This window comes from Cetorhinus maximus, chromosome 8 (genome assembly GCF_964194155.1).
Source record: "Cetorhinus maximus chromosome 8, sCetMax3.hap1.1, whole genome shotgun sequence".
Lineage (NCBI taxonomy): Eukaryota > Metazoa > Chordata > Chondrichthyes > Lamniformes > Cetorhinidae > Cetorhinus > Cetorhinus maximus.
In genome coordinates this window covers 108,992,024-109,013,745 of record NC_135886.1, presented here as the reverse complement: position 1 = coordinate 109,013,745, position 21,722 = coordinate 108,992,024, and the positions used below count along the sequence as shown (strand labels likewise).

At 42.3% G+C, this 21,722-nt stretch overlaps 1 protein-coding gene across 4 annotated transcripts in view; it reads right to left on the bottom strand.

Moving 5' to 3' along the window:
* The window catches only part of LOC144683873 (non-POU domain-containing octamer-binding protein-like), a 66,044-nt gene that overhangs the window by 17,927 nt on the left and 26,395 nt on the right, over positions 1-21,722 (bottom strand). For 3 of the 4 annotated variants that reach the window (XM_078547400.1, XM_078547398.1, XM_078547401.1), the window contains exons 7-10: positions 11,461-11,572; positions 10,153-10,207; positions 2,973-3,011; positions 2,478-2,605 (exon numbers count right to left, since the gene is read on the bottom strand). In XM_078547400.1, the coding sequence (XP_078403526.1) occupies positions 2,478-2,605; positions 2,973-3,011; positions 10,153-10,207; positions 11,461-11,572 (334 nt within the window). Of the gene's footprint in view, positions 1-461; positions 1,504-2,477; positions 2,606-2,972; positions 3,012-10,152; positions 10,208-11,460; positions 11,573-21,722 lie in introns of those variants that run through there. The other variant, XM_078547399.1, reaches the window with a different exon arrangement.

The following is a 21,722-nucleotide window of genomic DNA, read 5'->3' as shown; positions in this document are numbered from 1 at the left end:
AAGAGACCAACTGATTTTGTTGTAATATACTCCCATAAATTTACGTTAATTTTTAATAATATGCTCAAGACTGATGGTGAATTAATCAATAGTGCTCTTGATATATATATGCGATTAAAACAATAATGATTTCCAGAATGAGAAAGCACACAGAGCTTCTGACAAAAAAATTGTTGTACAAAGTGCAACTATGTTAGAGATTTGTGAATTGATTTTTTTTTTTAAAGTACAGGCTAGTATTCATATAAAAAGTTCTACAAGTTTACAGAAATTCACAAAACCTATTTCCAGTTGAGAATACGCTACAAATAGACTGTAGAAGATATCATACAACTCCAACAGTGTAAAATTTGAGCTGAAGGACAGATGATGAGTTTTTGTAGATAATGGATTGAGTGATCTGGTGAGAAGTCAAGAAGGTGGGATTTTCTTTAAAAAATTGACTGTTGGGCCAAACAAGCTTTTGAAGCTTCTAAAATGTTTTATTTTCACTTGTTAACATAGCGGTGCATTGACACAAACACTATTACAATAGCACCATCAAAACTGATACAGATATCCATGTTCCATCTGTGTCCTTCATTCCAATACAAAATCTTTGCCTTATTCACTATATACATTCGTAAATAGTTTGGCACATCCTCTGTTTAAGAACATAAGTGGCACTGCTTTCGGAAAAGTCGCAAAATTAAGCACGAGCACCTGCTTACCAATTATGTTTTTACTATACTAATCAACTTCCTGTGACACTGGACACAGAGTCAACATCAAATCTAGTCTTCAGAGATAAATTGGACTTGGGCGCACAGATGTAATTCAGGCCCCACCTTATATATTCTGTTCTTATCGCTTTCCATTATAAATTCCTATTTTCACATTCATAATGGAACTGCCTATATAAACTTAGCACAACGCAATTACATCTTCCTTCCAGTGGTGGAGCTCCAACACCTCCACTAGTGGAGAGCATGTAATTTCAACCTGATAAAATTATTTAAAAATTCAGCTTTACAAATCCGGACACAAATATAATGGAAAGAGTTGACAGAAAGTGCACACAACATTTTTACGGTATTAAGATATATCCAATAAGTCACAATTACAGACTTCAAGCAAGAGTATGTACAATAACTGAAACACACTGTATCATTAAGATTACAGGAGAAATAACTTGCTCTCAATATAACTTTGGAGCCTTAAACAGACAAGTCTACACAAAACCAAATAAATGGAGTACAAAACTCAATTTAAGAATAGTTCCCCAGAAGCTTTTTTTTGAGATGTTGACTTTCACTCATTTAAACTGTTAAGTCTCTTCCTCAGAATTTCCAGAAGTCTGCATTCATACCTTCCCCTTTAGGTTTTCTTGCACTTTTCTATCCATTCCTGCATCTCATTTTGACCACTGTCTGTAAACCCAGTTCATTCTTTTACTGAACCTCCTGTGTTAACCAGTTATGCAGAAGTTGGTCCAGTAGGGAACTTGTCATAATTCATCCTGATCTACTCCAGAAAGCAAATGGAGGTAAAGAGGTAAATTGAGAAATCAATTAGGAGCCTGGTAATCTGATCAGAGATGTTAATAAATATTAAAATAAAACTTTCCTTTTTTTTTTAAATCAGCACTTAGGCTGCTAAGAAAATGCATTCAAGTCAAGAATATCTGTACTTTCTAAATGAAAACTCACCATTTTGAAAGTAATTCATCAGTCAAAAATTTGCAAATTTCACAACAACTCATTCCAGTATTTACAGAATTATCATTACTGTCATTGACTAATCAGTGCAGTGGGAAACTAACACCATAGGAGCATGTCCACAGCTTTGACAATTTCCTGTCACAGCGGACTTTTTACAAAGACTTAAAAGCTTATAGCTCTACTACTGCTGTATTCTGCATTTGCAACCGCAAACTGGACTAACCCAAAAAGATCAGTTACTGCGCAATATACACCTAAGTGAAAGGAGTGTTGAAAATCCATAGATTATATGGCATCCAGTATACTAAACATTGTAGAATTTGGAAGACTTCCAACAACTCGATTATAAAAGGGATACGGCAAAGGTATTCTGCCATTGTATGCTTTAAAGACATAACTACTGAAATACTTTGCATTTTTATCTCAAGGACTTAGCTGCCAAGTTGGAATGGGGGCAGGGGTGAGGGGTACTATCCTCTAAACCAAATCCTAAAATGGGAAAAAGAACCAACAAATTTATCAACATACTTTTTATATTTCAGTTAGAGGGGGCACCCAAAGGAGCCACACACCATGTGTATTAAGAGTATAATTTTACTAAAATGAAACCAAACAGTCTAGATAATTTCAACACACATTTACAGTCTCTCTCAGCCCCACACTGTCATGCCAAAGATTAGGAAAAATCATGCTTACAACTTCAAATTCATTATTTCTTTACCTGAAATTTACATCCCTAGGCTAGTTTTATGTATTTAATATATGTTAATACATTACCATTCCCATATTGTTTTCCGGCATTTGGTTTCCCAGGCTTCCAGGTGGTCCTTGTGGAGGTGGTGCATTAGTATTCACAGTTGGCCTGTTCATTCCCATAAGTGGCTGTGGAACTTGGTTTGCAGAGGCTGATAATTATAATATTTCGGTAAAATATAGGCCGACAGTGATTGACACATTCGCCATTCATCCAATCAAGTACTTAGCCCCAAAATAAGTACAGATAACTGCTCCATCAACTCAATACCCATCAATAATTGTTGTGGAGTTCCCACTCCTAATGGAAAACTTACACTCTTTGCAATTTCAAGGAAATATAAAGTGCTAAGATTGAGCTTGGGTGCAGCATTTTTTCTTCCCAGAGTGGTTTTTTTTTGTGCTGCATGCAATAAAATCATATGCCTATATTTTGGGCATCTTCCACGAAGTAAATACTGCAAATTATGCCAAAAAACAGTAATCTCAATGAAATCTTTAAAAATTGAAATTTCATACCTGCTTTAAGATTCGTAAAATCAGCTGCAGTTAGTCCCACTGAAATGAATGGAAACAGGGAAGAGTTTTAAATAAAAATTGTAAGGAATGCCTCCCAAACAAACTTTCAACAATGCCTCCAATACATCTGAAGGATCCACACAAAATAAAGTGGAATATCAGTAAGATTTCCTTAAAATACAAACTAGAAAAGATGAACATGGTAAGAAAAAGATAGCTCCCTAGTCATGTTTATAGCTTTACATTTCTAAAATTAACTCATCACAAACAGTAGGATCTGGTGAAATTTACCAGTTTGCCACTCGACAAAGATGCTGCTGCAGTGGCACTTACAAACAATTAACTTTTCATAACCTGTGATTTTCTATTCAAGATCATTCAATTTTAAATTTTTGATGAATCAGCCAAGTAATGAAAATTAAAATGGCATCAAAATTGGTACAGGATTAAGAGTGTATGGATGTTTTTAATTAGTTTCAATTTTAGCTTTACTTCTGATTCAACATTGGAGAGAAGCTGGGAGGGCTACTTTAAACAGAAAAGTTGAATATTAAGTCAAAATTCCACCTTTGACTCCAGTTTGAGTATGAGTTTATGGCCAAATTACCTAAAGACTGCATAAATGGGGATGCAATCACTCCAAAATCACAACTTAAAAAGACACTAAACAGTGATTGGCATACAAACCATGTTTTAACACAACTTAAGACGACATTTTAAGAAAATCATCATGCATTCTGGAGCCAAGAATAGGTGTCATTCCAATCCACTAAAAATGATCAGCAGCAGGTTAAAAAGCCCTCAACTAAAATTAAGGCTCCCAAGGTAGCTACGCTCTCCAGGCTTTGTCGCAAGAACAAGCAGCACACTAAATAACTAATATTCATGGGTACATCAACAGAGAATGCTGCACTGCATGGATCAACAAGTCAATAAACAAACACTGAATAAAAAAGCAAATAAAAAGAGAATTTCATCTCTATGCCAAATTAAAACGGTAAACTTCAACCCCAAAATAAAGCCCATGACAACAATCTTGATGATTTTAATCCTATAGGGAAAAACTCACAACTTCGTACCAAAACATAGACACTATTCATTTATATAAAATAACTGATCTCCTACAACACCAAGTACATTAAATTACAACCAAACAGATCTTAGCTAAGGCAAGTTACAGAACAGATAAATGGACCACCAGCTCTGTCCTCATTTTGTCTCATATTCTACTTTAATTTTATAATTATATGATGTATATTCATAATTAACTAACAAAACTTGCAGAAATTGGTGCAGCAGAAATAGTCTGTATCTGAGGGTTTCTCTGCAGTGGAGGTTAAACAACTGGGTGTCTCAAAATTCACAAGTACTGCAGCACCAACACCACAAGCTGGAAGGGATCATTCCATTGCAATCCACTCTAGCTGGGCAGTTATAAATATCTACGTGCAATCTGATAGCTAAACAAAAATTCGACAGGAATTTAAGACATCGTAGACAGGAAGTGCAGGTAAACAATGCTTTTTTCCAAAAATGACCTGATTGTTCCACTCCATGCTTCTGATTGTAGTCAGGAAAGATATAACCACAAAGCATCAGCTTTCCTAGCAAAGCTCTAAGAGATCATTTTATCCAGACTGATCTGAAATATATACAAATGCTTACACATTTTTTGTACACAAAAATGAAAATAATAAAATATAAACAGAATGTTTACACCATGAGGCCATACGGCCCATTGTGTGCATGCTGGCTTTCTGCAAGAGCTATCCAGCTAAATCCATAGCCCTGTCATTTCCCTGTAGCCCTACAAGTACTTTCTCCCAAGTTAATATCCAAATTCCTTTCGAAAGCCAGAATTGATCTGCCTCCACCACCCTTGCAAGCAGTACATTCCACATCGCCACCAGTAAAAGATTTTCTTCATGTCATCTTTGGTTCTTTTGCAAATAATTTGTCATCTGGTTCACAACCATTTGGCCAATGGCAACAGTTTCTCCCTCCCCACTCAGTCCAGGTCCATGATTTTGAACACCTCTATCAAATCTCCTCAACCTTCTCTGCTCCAAGAACTTTTGCTGCTTCTCCAGTCTATCCACATAACTGAAGTCCATCCATCTCTGGAGCCAGTCTCAAATTGTTTCTACATCCTCTTCTCCAAAGCCTTCACATCCTTCCTAAAATCCAGCACCCAGAAATGGGCACAATACTCCAGTTGAGGCTAAAACTGCTTGCGCCGCCCCAGAAAAGTTAATCATAGTTTCTTGCTTTTGTATACTCTATCATTTATAAAGTGCAGGATCCTCTACGCCTTAACTAATTTCTCAATCTGCACTGCCACTTTAAGCCATTTGTGCATATACCCTCACGTGTCTGCTCCTGTGCCCCATTTCGAATTGTACCCTTCATTTTATATTGCATCTCCTAGTTTTTCCTACCAAATGTAATACTTCACACTTCTGTGCATTAAATTTCAACTGCCACAAGTCAACCTGTTCCATGAGCCTATGCCTTCTTGAAGTCTATCACTCACCTCTTACAGTTCACAATACTTGCAAGTTTCGTCTCATCTGTAAATTTTGAAACTGTGCCCTGTGCACCCAAGTCTAGGTTACTAACATTTAAAAATAGTGGTCCTCGTACCAAGCCCTGGGGCTCTCCACTGTACATCTTCCTGCAATCCAAAGACCGAGCATTTACCAAACCCGTTTCCTGTCACTCGGTCAACTTCATAACCATGCTACTACTGTCACTTTTATCCCATGGGCTAGAACTTCACTGGCAAGTCTATGTGGAACTGAGCAAAACCTTTTTTTGGAAATCGATCCACACCTTCATCAATGCTTTCTGTTACCTCATCAAAAGATTCAATCAATTTAGTGAAACAAATCCATGCCAACTTTACTTAATTAGTCCACATTTGTCCAACTGGCTGTTAATTTTGTCCCAAATTATTGTTTAAAAGCTTTCCCGAGGTTAAACCGACTTAGCCTGTTGTTGCTGGGCTTATCCGTGCATTTTTTAGAACAAGGGTATAATAATCTCCAGTCCTCCACCACCAACCCCTGTATTTGAGGAGGATTGAAAGATTATGGTCAATACCTCTGCAATTTCCACTCTTACTTTCCTCAGCAACCTAGAATGCATCCCATAGCCAGCCTTTCGAGTACTTCCTCTATATTTCAGATCATCCTGTATTTCAGCTACCTAATCTTCCATTGTGGTTTTAGCAATGTCTTCCTTGGTAAAGACGGGTTTAATACCTCAGCCACACCTCTGCTTCCGTGCATGGTCTCGTTTTTGGTCCCTCATTAGCCCACCCTCCCTCTTTCCACCCTTTTACTATTTATGTGCCTAGACAAGACATATGGATTCTCATTTATTTCAGCTGCTAGTCTCTTTTCATACTCGTTTGCCCCTTTTATTTCATTTTCACTTTCCTTATGAACTTTCTACATGCAGCTTGGTTCTCATTTATATTACCAACCTGGCATACATCATAAGCACTCTTTCTGATTCATCTTTTTATTTTACTGCTTCCGCCATCCAAGCAGCTCCAATTTTTGTTTCCCACAAGGGGGAAAGGTAGGGCATATACCTCAACTGCACCCAAACTTCCTCTTTGAGGCAACCTTTAAAATTTTGTATGCCAACCTTGGATTCCAATTCACCCATGCCAGATTAGTTTTCAACTCTGATATTGGCCCCCATCCAATTAAGTATTTTTACTCTAGACTGCTCCTTGTCCTTTTCCATTACTAATCGGAAGCTTATCATATTATGGCCTCTGTTCCCTAAACAGTCCCCTACTGACTGCTTAACCAACCTCATTCCCCAAAATCAGATCCAGTAATGATGATTTTTAAAATTCATTCATGGGGTGTAGGCATCGCTGGTTAGGCCAGCATTTATTGCCCATCCATAATTGTCCCCGAGGTGGTGGTGGTGAGCTGCCTTCTTGAACCACTGCAATCCATGTGATGTAGGTACACCCACAGTGCTGTTAGGAAGGGATTTCCAGGATTTTGACTCAGCAACAATGGAGGAACAGTGATATATTTCCAAGTTTTTTTTTAATTCGTTCATGGGATATGGGCGCGCCGGCTAGGCCAGCATTTATTGCCCATCCTAAATTGCCCTTGTTCAGAGGGCAATTAAGAGTAAACCACATTGCTGTGGGCCTGGAGTCACATGTAGGCCAGGCAAGGATGGCAGATTTCCTTCCCTAAAGGCATTAGCGAACCAGATGGGTTTTTACAACTATCGACAGTAGTTTCATGGTTACCATCAGACTTTTAACTCCACTTTTTTTTTATTGAAAAAGCTTTACCCTGGGTGTCTGGATTAACAGTCCAGTGACAATACTACTATGCCACCACCTCCCCCAGGATGGTCAGTGGCTTGAAGGGGAACTTCCATGTGGTGGTGCACCATCTATCTGCTGCCCTTGTCCTTCTAAGTGGTAGCTAGCAGTTGTGGGTTTGGAAGATGCTGTCTAGGGAGCCTTGGTGAATTCCTGCTGTGCATCTTGTAGATGGTAACACTGCTGCCAATGTATGTTGGTGGTGGAGGGAGTGAATGTTTGAGAGTGGAGTGCCAATCAAGCGGGCTACTTTGTCTTGGATGGTGTCGAGCTTCTTGAGTGTTGTTGGAGCTGCACTCATCCAGGCAAGTGGAGAGTATTTCATCACACTCCTGACTTGTGCCTTGTAGATAATGGACAGGCTTTGGGGAGTCAGGTGGTGAGTTACTCACTGCAAGATTCCTTGCCTCTGGCCTGCTCTCGTAGCCACTATATTTATATGGCTAGTCCAGTTCATTTTCTGGTCAATGGTTGCCCCCCAGGGTGTCGATAGTGGGAGATTCAGCGATGGTAGTGCCATTGAATGTCATGGGGCGATAGACAGATTTTCTCTTGTTGGAGATGGTCATTGACTGGCACTTGTGTGGCGCAAATGTGACTTGCCATTATCAGCCCAAGTCAGAATATTGTCCAGGTCTTGCTCCATTTGGACATGGATTGCTTCAGTAGTAGACTGATGGGACAGTAACTGGCTGGGTTGAATCTGTCCTGCTTTTTACGTACAGGACATGCCTGGGTACGTGCCAGTGTTGTAGCTGTACTGGAACAACTTGGCTCGGGGCGCAGCAAGCTCTGGAGCACAAGTCTTCAGTACTATTGCCAGAATATTGTCAGGGACCATAGCCTTTGCATCATCCAGTCCCTTCAGCCTTTTCTTGATATCGCACGGAGTGAATTGAATTCGCTGAAGGCAGGCATCTGTGATGCTGGGGAGCTCCGGAAGAGGCAGAGATGGATCATCCACTCGGCACTTCTGGCTGAAGACTGTTGGAAATGCTTCAGCCTTCTCCTTTGCACTGATGTGCTGGGCCCCCCCCATCATTGAGGATGGAGATATTTGAGGAGCCTCCTTCTCCTGTCAGGTGTTTAAATTGTCCTCTATCATTCACAACTGGATGTGGCAGGACTGCAGAGCTTAGATCTGACCCATTGGTTGGGGAATAGCTTCACTCTATCGCTTGCTGCTTCCACTGTCTGGCATGCAAGCATTCCTGTGCTAGTTTCACCAGATTGTCACCTTATTTTTAGGTATACTTGATGTTGCTCCTGCCATGCCCTCCTGCACTCTTCATTGAACCAGGGTTAATCCTCTGGCTTATTGGTAGAGCAGAGGATATGCTAGGCCATTAGGTTACAGGTTGTGAATGAGTACAATCCTGCTGCTGAAGGCCCACAGGGCCTCATAGATGCCCAGTCTTGAGTTGCTATATCTGTTCTAAATCTATCCAATTCAACAGGGCGGTAGTACCATACATGATGGAGGGTATCCTCAATGTGAAGATGGGACTTAGTCTCCACAAGGACTGTGCAGTGATCACTCTAACCAATAGTGTCACGGATAGATGCATCTGCAGCAAGCAGGTTGGTGAGAATTAGGTTAAGTAGGTTTTTCCCTCACCACTTGTCGCAGACCCAGTCTAGCAGCCATGTCCTTTAGGATTCGGCCAGCAATGGTACTACCAAGGCACTCAGTGATAGTGATTGAAGTCTCCCATGCACAGTACATTCTGCGCCCTTGCCACCCTCAGCGCTTCCTCCAAGTAGTGTTCAACATCGAAGAATACTGATTCATCAACTAAGGCATGGGGGAGAGACAGTACGTGGTAATCAGCGGCAGGTTTCCTTGCCCATGTTTGACCTGAAGCCATGAGACTTTATGGGGGCCAGAGTCAATGTTGATGACTCCCAGGGCAACTCCCTCCTGACTGTATACCACTGTGCTGCCACCTCTGCTGGGTCTGTCCTGCCAGTGGGACAGGACATATCCAGGGATGGTGATGCTTGTATGTGGAATATTATCTGTAAGGTATGATTCCATGAGTATGACTATGTCAGGCTGTTGCTTGACTGGAGAGGGAGAAAAACACTGATCAAGAAAGTTATCCTAAACACACTAAATTTTTGCCCCCCCACTCTATTTACACTATCCCCATCTATTTTAGGATCTTTGAAATCCACCATTATGATTACACAGTTCCTGAACCTCCTAATTTCCTGAAAATTTGCACCTCTATATCCTTCGCGCTAGTTGGTGACCCAAGATCATAAGAAATTGGAGGAGTAGGCCATTCTACCTATAAAGATGTCTCCTCGACATTATATTTGCTTAGTTTTTGAAACTCGCCAAGCAGAACAATGAGCCTTTTTGCATTATTGACACATAGGTAACGTTACAACTAAACATTCATTGAAACAACTTGACTCTCTTCCATAAGTAACAGTGCCAGCTAGAAGGATGATAATTTGTCGACGGTGATAAGCACATTGCAGATGCATGGGAATACCACCTCCTGCAAGTTCCCCTCCAAGCTACATGCCACCGACTCGAAACTATAACGCTGTTCTTCTACCGCCACTAGGTCAAAAATCCTAAAACTCACTTCATAACAGCACTGTGGATGTACCTACACCACATGAATTGCAGCGGTTCAAGGCAGCAGCTCACCACCGCCTCAAGGGCAATGAAGGATGGGCAACCAATGCTGGCCAAACCAGCGAGGTCCACATCCTGTGGACGAATACATTTTTTAAAATCTGTGAAAGAAAAAAAAAATTACCTTCACAACACTCCATTCTGAAGTTCACTATGCATCTTACCTGGCATGGTCATTCCACTCCTTTGGGCTATTTCTTCCATCCTCATATTTTCTCTCTAAAAAGAAATTGCATACATGCAATGAAAAAACTCAGTCATTGTCCTTTCCTCCACTTTTGAAAATATTATGATTTGCCTGTGTTACATGTCCATAACTTCCAATTACCCTCTAATACTTCACCCAAGCAGCCATAACTCAAGAGTCGTATTGTTTATCCAAGAAATCTGACCATGTGCATCGACAAGGTGCTCAGTTGGAGGATGAGTACAGGGACCATAACTCAGCCAGTCACGCACTTTCACCAAGAGTTGTTGGATAATAATGAGTAGGAAACTTGGCTGCATTTCTCTATCTGGCAGATTCAACATGAATAATGGTGCCACTGCTGTTGCTCTGGCAGAGTTTAGCGAAAGCCAACAGATTATGAAATGATCAATACAAAGTCCCAAAGGATGCTCATCAAGAAAAACAAGTAGTTGATAGGAAGCCTACAAATTCTAAAAATAACTGGCTACCATTTAATCAAATTCAGATCCACATCAGTGAGTTAAAGAAGCATAGTTCATCATTAATCTAAATGATGGTTATGCATTAAATGAAATCATACTTGTTAATTGGCAAATTGGTAGAAACCCTTGCTCCAGTATGTATCAGTCACTCGTCACAGGTCGCTAATTGGGAATCCAGATGTGGCTAATTGTGTTGTGGACACATTGGGCATGTGATCTCAATAATATGTATGGCGAATGCACATACAAACAGCATTGTGCACGTTGTTGCTGCCTTAGTTACTGCTTATCCGTGAAAATAGTATTGAACAGGGTGAAAATATTGAAATTCAGAATCATAATAAATTAATGCCAGAATTCCAAACTTTGGTAGAATATGACTACCACCATACAGTGTAAACCTTTTTGCAATGTTTGTTGAGTGAAATTACACAAGCTACCTGTAAAGCATTTTCTACTATAGTTCATGTGGCAAGACCTGTAGACAAGTGGTTAATTAGTTATTTCTATAGTCAGTGAATGCCCTCAAAACAATCTAATGATTAGAAAGACTTGATGTGAGTGATCAAAACACTGACCTAACATCAGTGTTGCTCAACATACTGTAAAGCTTGCTGCTCCAATAATGTATTTGCTTAAGTGATACTTTGTGAAAACATACAACTTTTCCTGTTTTTAATCAATATTGGGTCATTTACACATTCTATTCTTTGCCACAAATCTATTCATATATTAAACGTGCTTCCAGGACAGACGTTCCACCTTTGCTCATAATGGTATTGATATTCCAGAACACTTACATTTTCACCAAAGTTCCCTCGGAATCCCTCCTGTTGTCTTCTCATCATTTCTTCTTTTTCACGCTGACGCAACAGCATTTCTTCCTCACGTCTTCTGCGTTCCTCTTCTTGCCTACATTAAAAAGTTGGAATTTAGGAAGTTAAAACAATTCTTTTCAAATCTAATGCTTAACAGTTCACCTCTACATGAAATTAGACAGAGGTATTATTTGAATAGAACATTTTCTCAAATGGGATCTCAAAACAGTTTTGTATTTTGGTGCACGGTAGAGGTATTTACAATTGGAAAATTCTGAGAACCACAGCAATGAAAGCCATCAAACTCATGCTTGTCCTGGCCCTTAATAGAATCTAATCCTAGTTCTGTATTTGCCCCATTTATTTCATGAAGGCTCATCCAATTCCCTTCTAAAGCAATTGTCATATCCCCCACCTATCTTTCTCAAACTTATTTGCACAATAGCACTTAAAGGCGGCAGCTCACCACCACCTTCAAGAGCAATTGGGGGTGGGCAAATGCCAGTCTTGCCAGTGATACCTACAGAGTCATAGAGGTCTACAGTACAGAAAAAGGCCCGTTGGCCCATCGAATCTCTGCCGGTCAAACAAGTACAGAACTATTCTAGTCCCATTTTCCAGCACTAGGCCCATAATCTCGTATGACACGGCATCGTAAATGCACATCCAAATGCTTCTTAAATGTTATGAGGGTTTCTTCCTCTACCACCCCTTCAGGCAGAGAGTTCCAGATTCCCACCATCCTCTGGGTGAAAAATTCTTCCTCACATCCCCTCTAAACCTCCTGCCCCTCACCTCAAATCTATGCCCCCTGGTCACTGATTCCTCCACCAAGGGGAAACGTTCCTTCCTGTCTACCCTTTCTATGCCCCTCAATTTTATACACCTCAAGCTTCAAGGGAGTACGGCAAGGCTGAATGGCCTCTACTTTAATGCCAGGAGTATTACAGGTAAAACGGATGAGTCAAGGGTGAGGATTGACACGTGGAATTGTGATGTAGTAGCCATCACTGAGACGTGGTTGAGGGAAGGGCAAGATTGGCAGCTCAACATTCCGGGATATAGAACCTTCAGACGAGACAGGGCAGGGGGTAAAAGAGGAGGAGGCATTGCATTATTAGTTAAGGAGTCAGTTACTGCAGTAAGATGATATCTTGGAGGGGGCAACGAATGAAGCTTTGTGGGTAGAGCTTAGGAATAAAAAAAAGGGCAACCACATTGTTCGGTGTTTATTATAGACCCCCCAGATAGCAGGAAATTGAGAAGCATTCAAGACAAGACAAATGCTGGTAAATGGGATTAGGTAGGTAGGCCAGGTGTTTCTCACGTGTCAGTGAAGGCTCAATGGGCCGAAGGGCCTCTTCTGCACTCTGTGATTCTGTGATTCAATCACGTCCCCACTCAATCAATCTCCTCTGCTCCAGGGAAAATAGCCCCAGTCTATCCAATCTCTCCTCATAACGAAAACTCTCCAGCCCAGGTAACATCCTGGTAAATCTCCTCTGCACTCTCTCTCTCATGCAATCACCGCCTTCCTATAATGCGGATTCCAGAACTGCACGCAATACTCTAGCTGTGGCCCAACCAACGTTTTATACAGTTCCAGCATAACCTCCCTGCTCTTATATTCTACGCCTCAACTAATAAAGGCAAGTATCCCATACGCCTTCTTAACCACCTTATCTACCTGTCCCGCTACCTTAAGGGACCAGTGGACATGCACACCAAGGTCCCTCTGATCCTTGGTGCTTCCCAGGGTCCTACTATTCATCGTGTATTCCCGTGCCTTGTTTGTCCTGCCCATGTCACATTTATCCGGATTAAATTCCATTTGCCACTGATCAGCCCGTCTGTATCCTCCTGTAATCTAAGGCTATCCTCCTCACTATTTACCACCCCACCAATTTTCTTGTCATCCATGAACTTACTGATCAACCCTCCTACATTCAAGTCTAAATCGTTTACATGTACCACAAACAGCAAGGGACCCAACACTGATCCTTGTGGAACCCCACTGGACACAGGCATCCAGTCACAAAAACACCCCTCAACCTTCACCCTCTGCTTCCTGCCACTTGGCCAATTCTGGATCCAATTTGCCAAATTGCCTTGGATCCCATGGGCTCTTACCTTCGTTATCAGTCTCCCATGCGGGACCTTATCAAAAGCCTTGCTGAAGTCCAAGTGGACCATGTCAAATGCATTGCCCTCATCTACACACCTGGTCACCTCTTCGAAAAATTCAATCAAATTGGTCAGACATGACCTCCCCTTAACAAAACCATGCTGACGGTCCTTGATTAATCCCTGCCTCTGCAAGTATAGATTAACTCTGTCCCTCAGAATTGCTTCCAATAGTTTCCCCACCACTAAGGTTAGACTGACTGGCCTGTAGTTCCCTCGTTTATCCCTTCCTCCCTTCTAGAATAACGGTACCACATTGGCTGTCCTCCAGTCCCCTGGCACCTCTCCTGTGGCCAGAGAGGTATTGAAAATTATTGCCAGCAGTACTCTTTCCCTAGTTATCCTCTTACTCTTAATGTACTTGTAAAATAACTTTGGATTTTCCTTTATTTTACCTGCCAATGTTTTTTCATGCCCCCTTTTTGCTCTCCTAATTTCCTTTTTAAGTTCCTCCCTGTTCATCCCATGAAAAAGGAACCCTTTTCAAATAAATGAATCAACGAACATGGACCTCCCCATTTAAATTATAATACTCAAAATGAAAGTGCTGCTCGTAAAGGGTGTTTTAATGTTTAAAAATCTGTATTTACTTAAAGATATTGTATCCTTTCGACCACAATGCACCTCAATGAGAACTTGCAAATTATTTCAGACTCCTTTTAAGTCGCTACAGGCTCAGAGACGCCTGCAGACTAGTTTGAGAACTACTACTCTGCACATGAGACACCCATGGTAAACAAGTCTTTATGTTCTTGTGGCAATAAACTTCAGTCTATGCCCCACTGAATAATGACTGCCCAGTGGAGATGATCTTTTAACTATTTTCCAACCTTCGATTCCTACCCTTTTCCATTACTCACAAACACAGGATAATTCCAGTCCACTGTAAACGTGACCAATTGCTGGCTCTAATATCTATCCAATAATGTGTGCAGAAATGCACACAAAACTCCTTACTAATGTGCTAGCCAAAGTCTTGCACAGATTCATCACTTGCTTGTTCATGTTCAATACCCCCTATAGAAAAACTGCCATTTCGTAGCCTTATCCCAATTGCATCTTCACCTTTTAAGATCTATGTATTTGCTTTCCTAGATATCTATTCCTCCACAAACATTACCCTCTGGAATAGTATTTATTATTCTTCTTTCACCCACCCCAAAAATATTAGTTCAAACTTCACTTCAGTGAGCATATCTGCTCCTTTCACGAACATAAATAATTTCCCACAAGCTTCCAGTTTGACCCACTCCTACAATCTGCCAAAGTTCTCTCAATTCGAGAATCATTCCATTACATTGGAAAATTGCACATCAATCCACTATTTAAAAATGGTGACAAAGGGAAACTGGGGAATTATGGATAAGTCAGCCTAACATTTATCATCAGAAAATTGCTTGGTCTATAATTAAGGATAGTCAGTAAAGATAAATAAGCCAGTCTGTTCAGAATTTTGATGTCGCATTTGATCCCGAGATGGGCTTACTACCTTATATTCGTGCCATCACTCAAACTATTTGCACATCCGTGACATGGCTCAACTTTGTCCATCTCAGCTGACCTGCTAAAACACTTGTCCATGACTTCAACACCTCTAGGCTCAACTATTCCAATGCACTCCTGGCTGGTCTCCCACATTATCTCTGCAAACTTGAGGTCATCCAAAATTCTGCAACCCATATTCTAACCCACAGCAAGTCCCGCTCCCCTATCACCCATGTGTGCCGACCTACATTGCTTGACCTGGAGCCAATGTCTCATTTTTTAGAATTGTCATCCTGGTTTTAAAATTTCTCCATGGCCTTGCGCAACCCCATCTCTAATCTCTTCCAACCCTACAATGCTCCAAGATATCTGCACTCCTCTAATTCTAGCCTCTTGTTCATTCCCAATTATAATCACTCCACCACTGGCAGCCAAGTTTTCCATTTCCTTAACCCCAAGCTCTTGAATTCCCTCTCTTCGTCTCTCCACCTCTCTACTTCACTTTCATCCTTTAAGACACTTCTTTAAACCTACCCCTTCAATCAAGCTTTTGGTCAGCTGACCTATCACCTTATGTGGCTTGGTGTCATACTTAGTTTGATAATGCTCCTGTGAAGCACCTTGGGACATTATTTAAAGGTGATATAACAAGCTCCTGTTATTATGGGGCGACAGATCATCTTTAAAAATTTCAGCTTATCAGAGCCAGCATGGATTTGTAAGGGGCGGTCTTGTCTGATAAATCTGATGGAATTATTTTTAAAGAGGTGGCTAAAGTAGTGGACAACAGAATATCTATGGATAAGAATTTTTACATAACAATTCACACTCCATTTGTGTGTTTTATTACTATATCCATTACCACTCTCTTTGGACTGTTGCATCATGAAATCTTTTTAATCTCCCCAGGCTCTATCACAGACCTTCTCCATTGTTTTTCCCGTCTCCTCCCCGCTCCCTCTTGACTTAGAAACGCTTACATTTCTATCATCAGTTCTAGTGAAATGTCAGACCGGAAATGTCAACTGTTTCTCTCAACGGATGCTGCCTGACCTGAGATTTTCAGATTTCTAGCATCGGCAGTATTTTGTTTTTGTACTAAAACCATAAGATGTAGGAGCAAAACAGGCCATTCGGCCCATCAAGTCTGCTCTGCCATTCAATGAGATTATGGCTGATCTGATAATCCTCAACTCCACTTTCCTGCCTTTCTCCCATAACTCTCAGTTCCTTTACTGATTAAAAATGTCTCTCACAACCTTGAATATACTGAACGACCCAGCCTCTACAGCCCTCTACAGTAAAGAATTCCACAGATTCATTACTCTGAGAAGAAATTCCTCCTCATCTTTGTCTTAAATGGGCGACCCCTCACTCTAAGATTATGCCCTTTGGCCTTAGACTCTCCCACAAGGGGAAACAACCTCTCAGCATCTACCCTGTCAAGCCCCCTAAGGATCTTATGTTTCAATAAGGTCGCCTCTCATTCTTCTAATTTCCAATGAGTACAGGCCCAATCTACTCAACCTCTCCTCATAAGAAAATCCCTTCATCCCTAGGATCAACCTAGTGAACCTTCTCTGGACTGCCTCCAATGCCAGTATATCTTTCCTTAGATAAGGGGGCCAAAACTCTTCACGGTATTCTAGGTGTGGTCTAACTTGTGCCTTGTATAGTTTTGTGCACAAGGGATCTGACCCCACCAAAACTTCCAATGATACAAGAGTGCTGTGGTCATGAGAAAGAGATGTTTGGGGCGCTGGAAAGGTGGGAGGGAAGCCTTCAAGATGCTGACCAAGGGGGAAAAGAGAGAACTCATCTTCAAGGGGAAATTCCTGTCAACACAAAATATGAGAGGGAGTGTGTGCGAGCATAATGGGATGCAGGCAGGAAGGAATTTTTTGGGAAAGTGGAAATAAAGGAGGAAAGTACCTGTTGATCTGGAAGGGGGAGGAAAAAAATGGATAGGAACTTCACTGTGCAAGGAATAGGAACAGGAGGAGGTCATTCAGCCCTCCAGCTTGTTCTACCACCATTCAATGTATCATGATTGATCTGTGACCAAACTCCATGTACCTGCCTTTGGTCCTTATCCCTTAATAACTTGCGATAACAAAAATCTATTAATCTCAGATCTAAAATTAACGACTGATATAAGCTAGCATAAATTGCTGTTTGTGGAAGAGTGTTCTAAACTTCTACCACCCAGTCTGCACCTGAAGTGTTTCCATATTTCACTCCTGAAAACTCTGGCTCTAATTTTTAAGACTCTGTCCCCTAGTCCTAGACTCTACAATCAGGGGAAATAGTTTCTCATATTATGTTGAAGGCCTTCTAAATTCCAGGGAATACAACCCCAGTTTGTGGAAACCTCTCCTTGTAATTTAACCCTTCGAGTCCAGGTATCATTCTCGTTAACTCCTCTGTCCCTCTCCAGTGATGTGGAGAGCAGAACTGTGTGCAGTGCTCCAGCTGTGGTCTAAACAGTGCTTTATATAGTTCCCTATCAGTATTATATTGATATTATGTTATTATGGATGTTGGGAGCCCCTCACCTGTGTAATAAATGCCTAGCTTCCCTCTCAAGCTCATTATAAACCAGTTCCAGGTAAAGGTGCACAAACACCAGGTACAGCAGGGTGGACAGTTCGGCTTTGAAGGCATCCAGTGCCGTCTCGATGAAGCCCTTGAGGCTGATGTAATATTCCTCATACAAGCTTGGGTCTCCCTCATTGCTGTAGACCGAAAGCACTGAGCTAACATCAGACTGATGGACCGAATCAGAGCCCCTCTGGCACTAGTATTTAATTCACTGCCACTTCTCTTCCAGGAATGCCTACCTTGAACTTCTGCTCTTCTCTGCTGGGATTTCCATTTGGCTCTTCTTCCTTGTTGACAGCCTTTGCTTTCTACTTGCTTTCACATGTTTCATCAGATAGCTAAAAAAAAATCCGCTTCCAGAGCCACATTTGCTTCATCAGCAACAATCTCATGGATTGCAGTTTAAATTCCACCCTTCTTGTAATAATCACATCTCTCTAAGAATTCCAGAACCCTTTGAACCATTGTTCTAACATCCCAGGATGCACACTCAATGTCATGCACCACAACATGTGCACGCTCGACCTCTCCCTTAAGCAACTTCAACTCACTCAATCTCAAAGCTGTCCTGGTCCACAGTTTCATTTCATCCTTCACCTCATTCAGCAATGTAACAAAAAAGCTTTTTAATCTTTCTTTCAGGTGTGAAGGACCACAAGCTTCAACAACTCAGATACCAACATCCCTCTGGATCCTTCCTCCCCTTCCCTTCCTTCCGACCCCCTCTCAGAGTCTCACCCCTTGCCAGATATTCACAATACCTTATGATCTTCCCCTCTCTGATCCTGAATGCTCGGTCCTTAGCAAAGGCCTCAGCTTCACCACCTTACATCCCACTTCTATGAAATTTCAAGCTTGACAACGCTAAGCTCTTCTTCCATCACCTCCACACCCACTTATTCACCAGGAGTCTCTCTCCCACCCCCCAAAACCACCACCCCCATTTAATGGATCCCTTCGCTAGTTTCCCAACATTCTCTCTCCAAATGGACTGTTCCCTGGATCATTTTAGAGAACTGCCAGCATGACATTAGCCTCATCAATTTCTCTGCCCTGCTAACTCACTTTAACATGTCTCCCTCTGAATTTGCTGCACTCCATTCTTGGAGGGCTAAAACAGTCATAAAATCTGGTGACGTGGGTGGCGCTATTCTGGTCTGGCATACCGACAACCAGCACAGGCCAAACATCAACTCGGGCACTTTCTCTTGCCTTCCCAGGACCATGACCCCACTACTGAACATCAAGTGCCAAGGACCTTCACTGACCTCATATCCTTGGCAAATGTTCCCTCCACTGCCTCCAACCTCAGTTCTCGAAGAGCCCACTTCCACCTCCTTCTCAAAGTACATAAACAGGGCTGCCCCAGTCGACCCATAGTTTCAGCCCGACCTTGTCCCATTGAACTTAATTCTTTCTATCTGAACTCCCATTTTTCCCTTCCTTGGTACCAACTCCAACAAGAGAGATTCTAAGCATCGTCTCTTGACATTCAATGGCATTACCATTATTCCCCCACTATCAACATCCTGGAGGGAGGTAACCATTAACCAGAAACGAACTGGACTAGCCATATAAATACTGTGGCTACACAAGCCGGACAGAGGCTAGGAATCCTGTGGGGAGCAATTCACCTCCGGACTCCCCAAAGCCTGTCCACAAGTCAGGAGTGTGATGGAATACTCTCCACTTGCCTGAATGAGTGCAGCTCCAACAACAGTCAAGAGGCTTGATACCGTCCAGGACGAAGCAGCCAACTTGATTGGCACCCCCTCCACAAATAGTCACTCCCTCCACCACCAACACACAGTAGCAGCAGTGTGTACCATCTGCAAGATGCACTGTAGAAATTCACCATTGCTCCTAAGCAGCACCTTCCAAACCCACAACTGCTACCTTCTAGAAGAGCAAGGGCAGTTGGAAGTTCCCCTCCAAGCCACTCAGTATCCCGACTTGAAAATATATCACCGTCCCTGGGTCAAAATCCTGGCACTCACCACGCACCGCCCCCCCACCCCCAACAGCACTGTGGACATACCTCCACCACAGGGACTGCAGCAGTTCAAGGCGGCAGCTCACCACCATCTTCTCAAGGCTAATTAGGGATGGTCAATAAATGCTGGCTTAGCCAGCGAAACCCACATCTAGTAAAATGATTTTTTTTAAAAATCACTTCCTACCTAAACCCACGACTCTTCTGGTGCCCTATGTCACTTCAACAGTTTCCTGGCCCAACTGCCTCTTCACTATAGACGTCCAATCCCTCTACACTTCTATCCCCCACCAGGATGGTCTCCGAGCTAATCTTTAATGGAAGCCCAACCAATTCCCATCCACCATCACCACCCTCTACTGGCTGAGCTTGTTCTCAGTCTCTCCATCTACTCCAGTCACTTCCTCCAAATAAAAGGTGCCGCTATGGGCACATGCATAGGTCCCAGATATCTCTGCCTTTTTGTGGGATCATGAGCCCCATTTCTTTTGCCAGTACATCAATGACTATCGGTGGCACCTCTTGCTCTCGCCATGAACTGGAAAACCTCATTTCTACCCTCCCCTCAACTTCACCTGGCCTATCTGACTCTTCCCTTCCTCAACTTCTGTCCCTAATTCTGGAGATTCATGACAAACCCATAAACTCTCATAGCTACCTCAGCTATACTTCCTCACACCCTGCTTCCTGTAAAGACTCCATTCCATTCTCCCAGTTCTTCCATTGCATCTGTTCTAATGCTGCATCCTTCCACACAGCACTTCAGACATGTCTTCCTTTTTCCCTCCAACATGTCCAAATAATGTAATCGCTTCTCCCTCCCAGCTAACCAGCCTCCATTTCAATGGATCATCCTCCACCAACATAATGTAACTAAATCTTCCCTATCCTCCACTATCAGCATTCCATGGATGTCATTGAGGGAACAGTCCCTAAGTCCACTCCACAAATCACTCCCAACACTCCCTCCTCCCCTACGCACCTTTCCATTCAAGCATTGAAGATGTAACATCTGCCTTTTACCTCCTGCCTTCTCACTGCCCAAGGCCCCAAACACACAATCGAAATGAACCAGCGATTTACTTGCACTTCTTTCTAGAATTTCCACTAGGTGGTGCTGATCTATAACATTTAACCAGTAAGAGAACACTTGCTTCATTTATTATACCATTTATCGGAGAATTCAATCATCTTTAATAGACGTGATGGGGCTACGAAAGGCTTTTTCACAATTTAATGGTATCGCGTACATAGTTTATACAAGCTATTGTTTCTTTATTTATTACCATTTGGAACCGATGACTGTTGAATCGAAAATTAGTCTTTCAATTTAGTATACTGTATTCAGTGCTCACGACATGGTCTCCTCTCCACTGGGGAGACCAAACGCAGACTGGGTGACCGCTCTGTGAAACACCTCTGTACAGTCTACAAGCATGACCCGAGCTTCCAGTTGCCTATCATTTTAATGCTCCACCTGCTTCCATGCCGACCTTCCTGCCCATGGCCTGCTACAGTGCTCAATGCAAGCTCAAGGAACCGCACCTCATTTTTAGTCTCAGCACTATACAGCTTTCTGGGCTCACTGAGCTCAACAATTCTGGATCATAACCTCCGCCTCCACCAACTTCAGCATGATGCCACCACCAAACACATCTTCCCTTCACCCCCCCATCAGCAATCCGTAGGGACCGTTCCCTCCGGGACACCCTGGTCCACTCCTCCATCACCCCCTACACCTCAACACTCTCCCACGGCACCTTCCCATGCAATCACAGAAGGTGCAACACGTGCCCCTTTACTTCCTCCCTCCTCACCACCCAAGGGGCCAAACACACTTCCCTCAATTTGGTCTACTACATTCGCTGCTCCCAATGCAGTCTTCTCTACATTGGGGAGGCCAAACGCAGACTGGGTGACCGCTTTGCAGAACACCTTCAGTCTGTTCGCAAGCATGGCCTAGACCTTCCTGTCGCTTGCC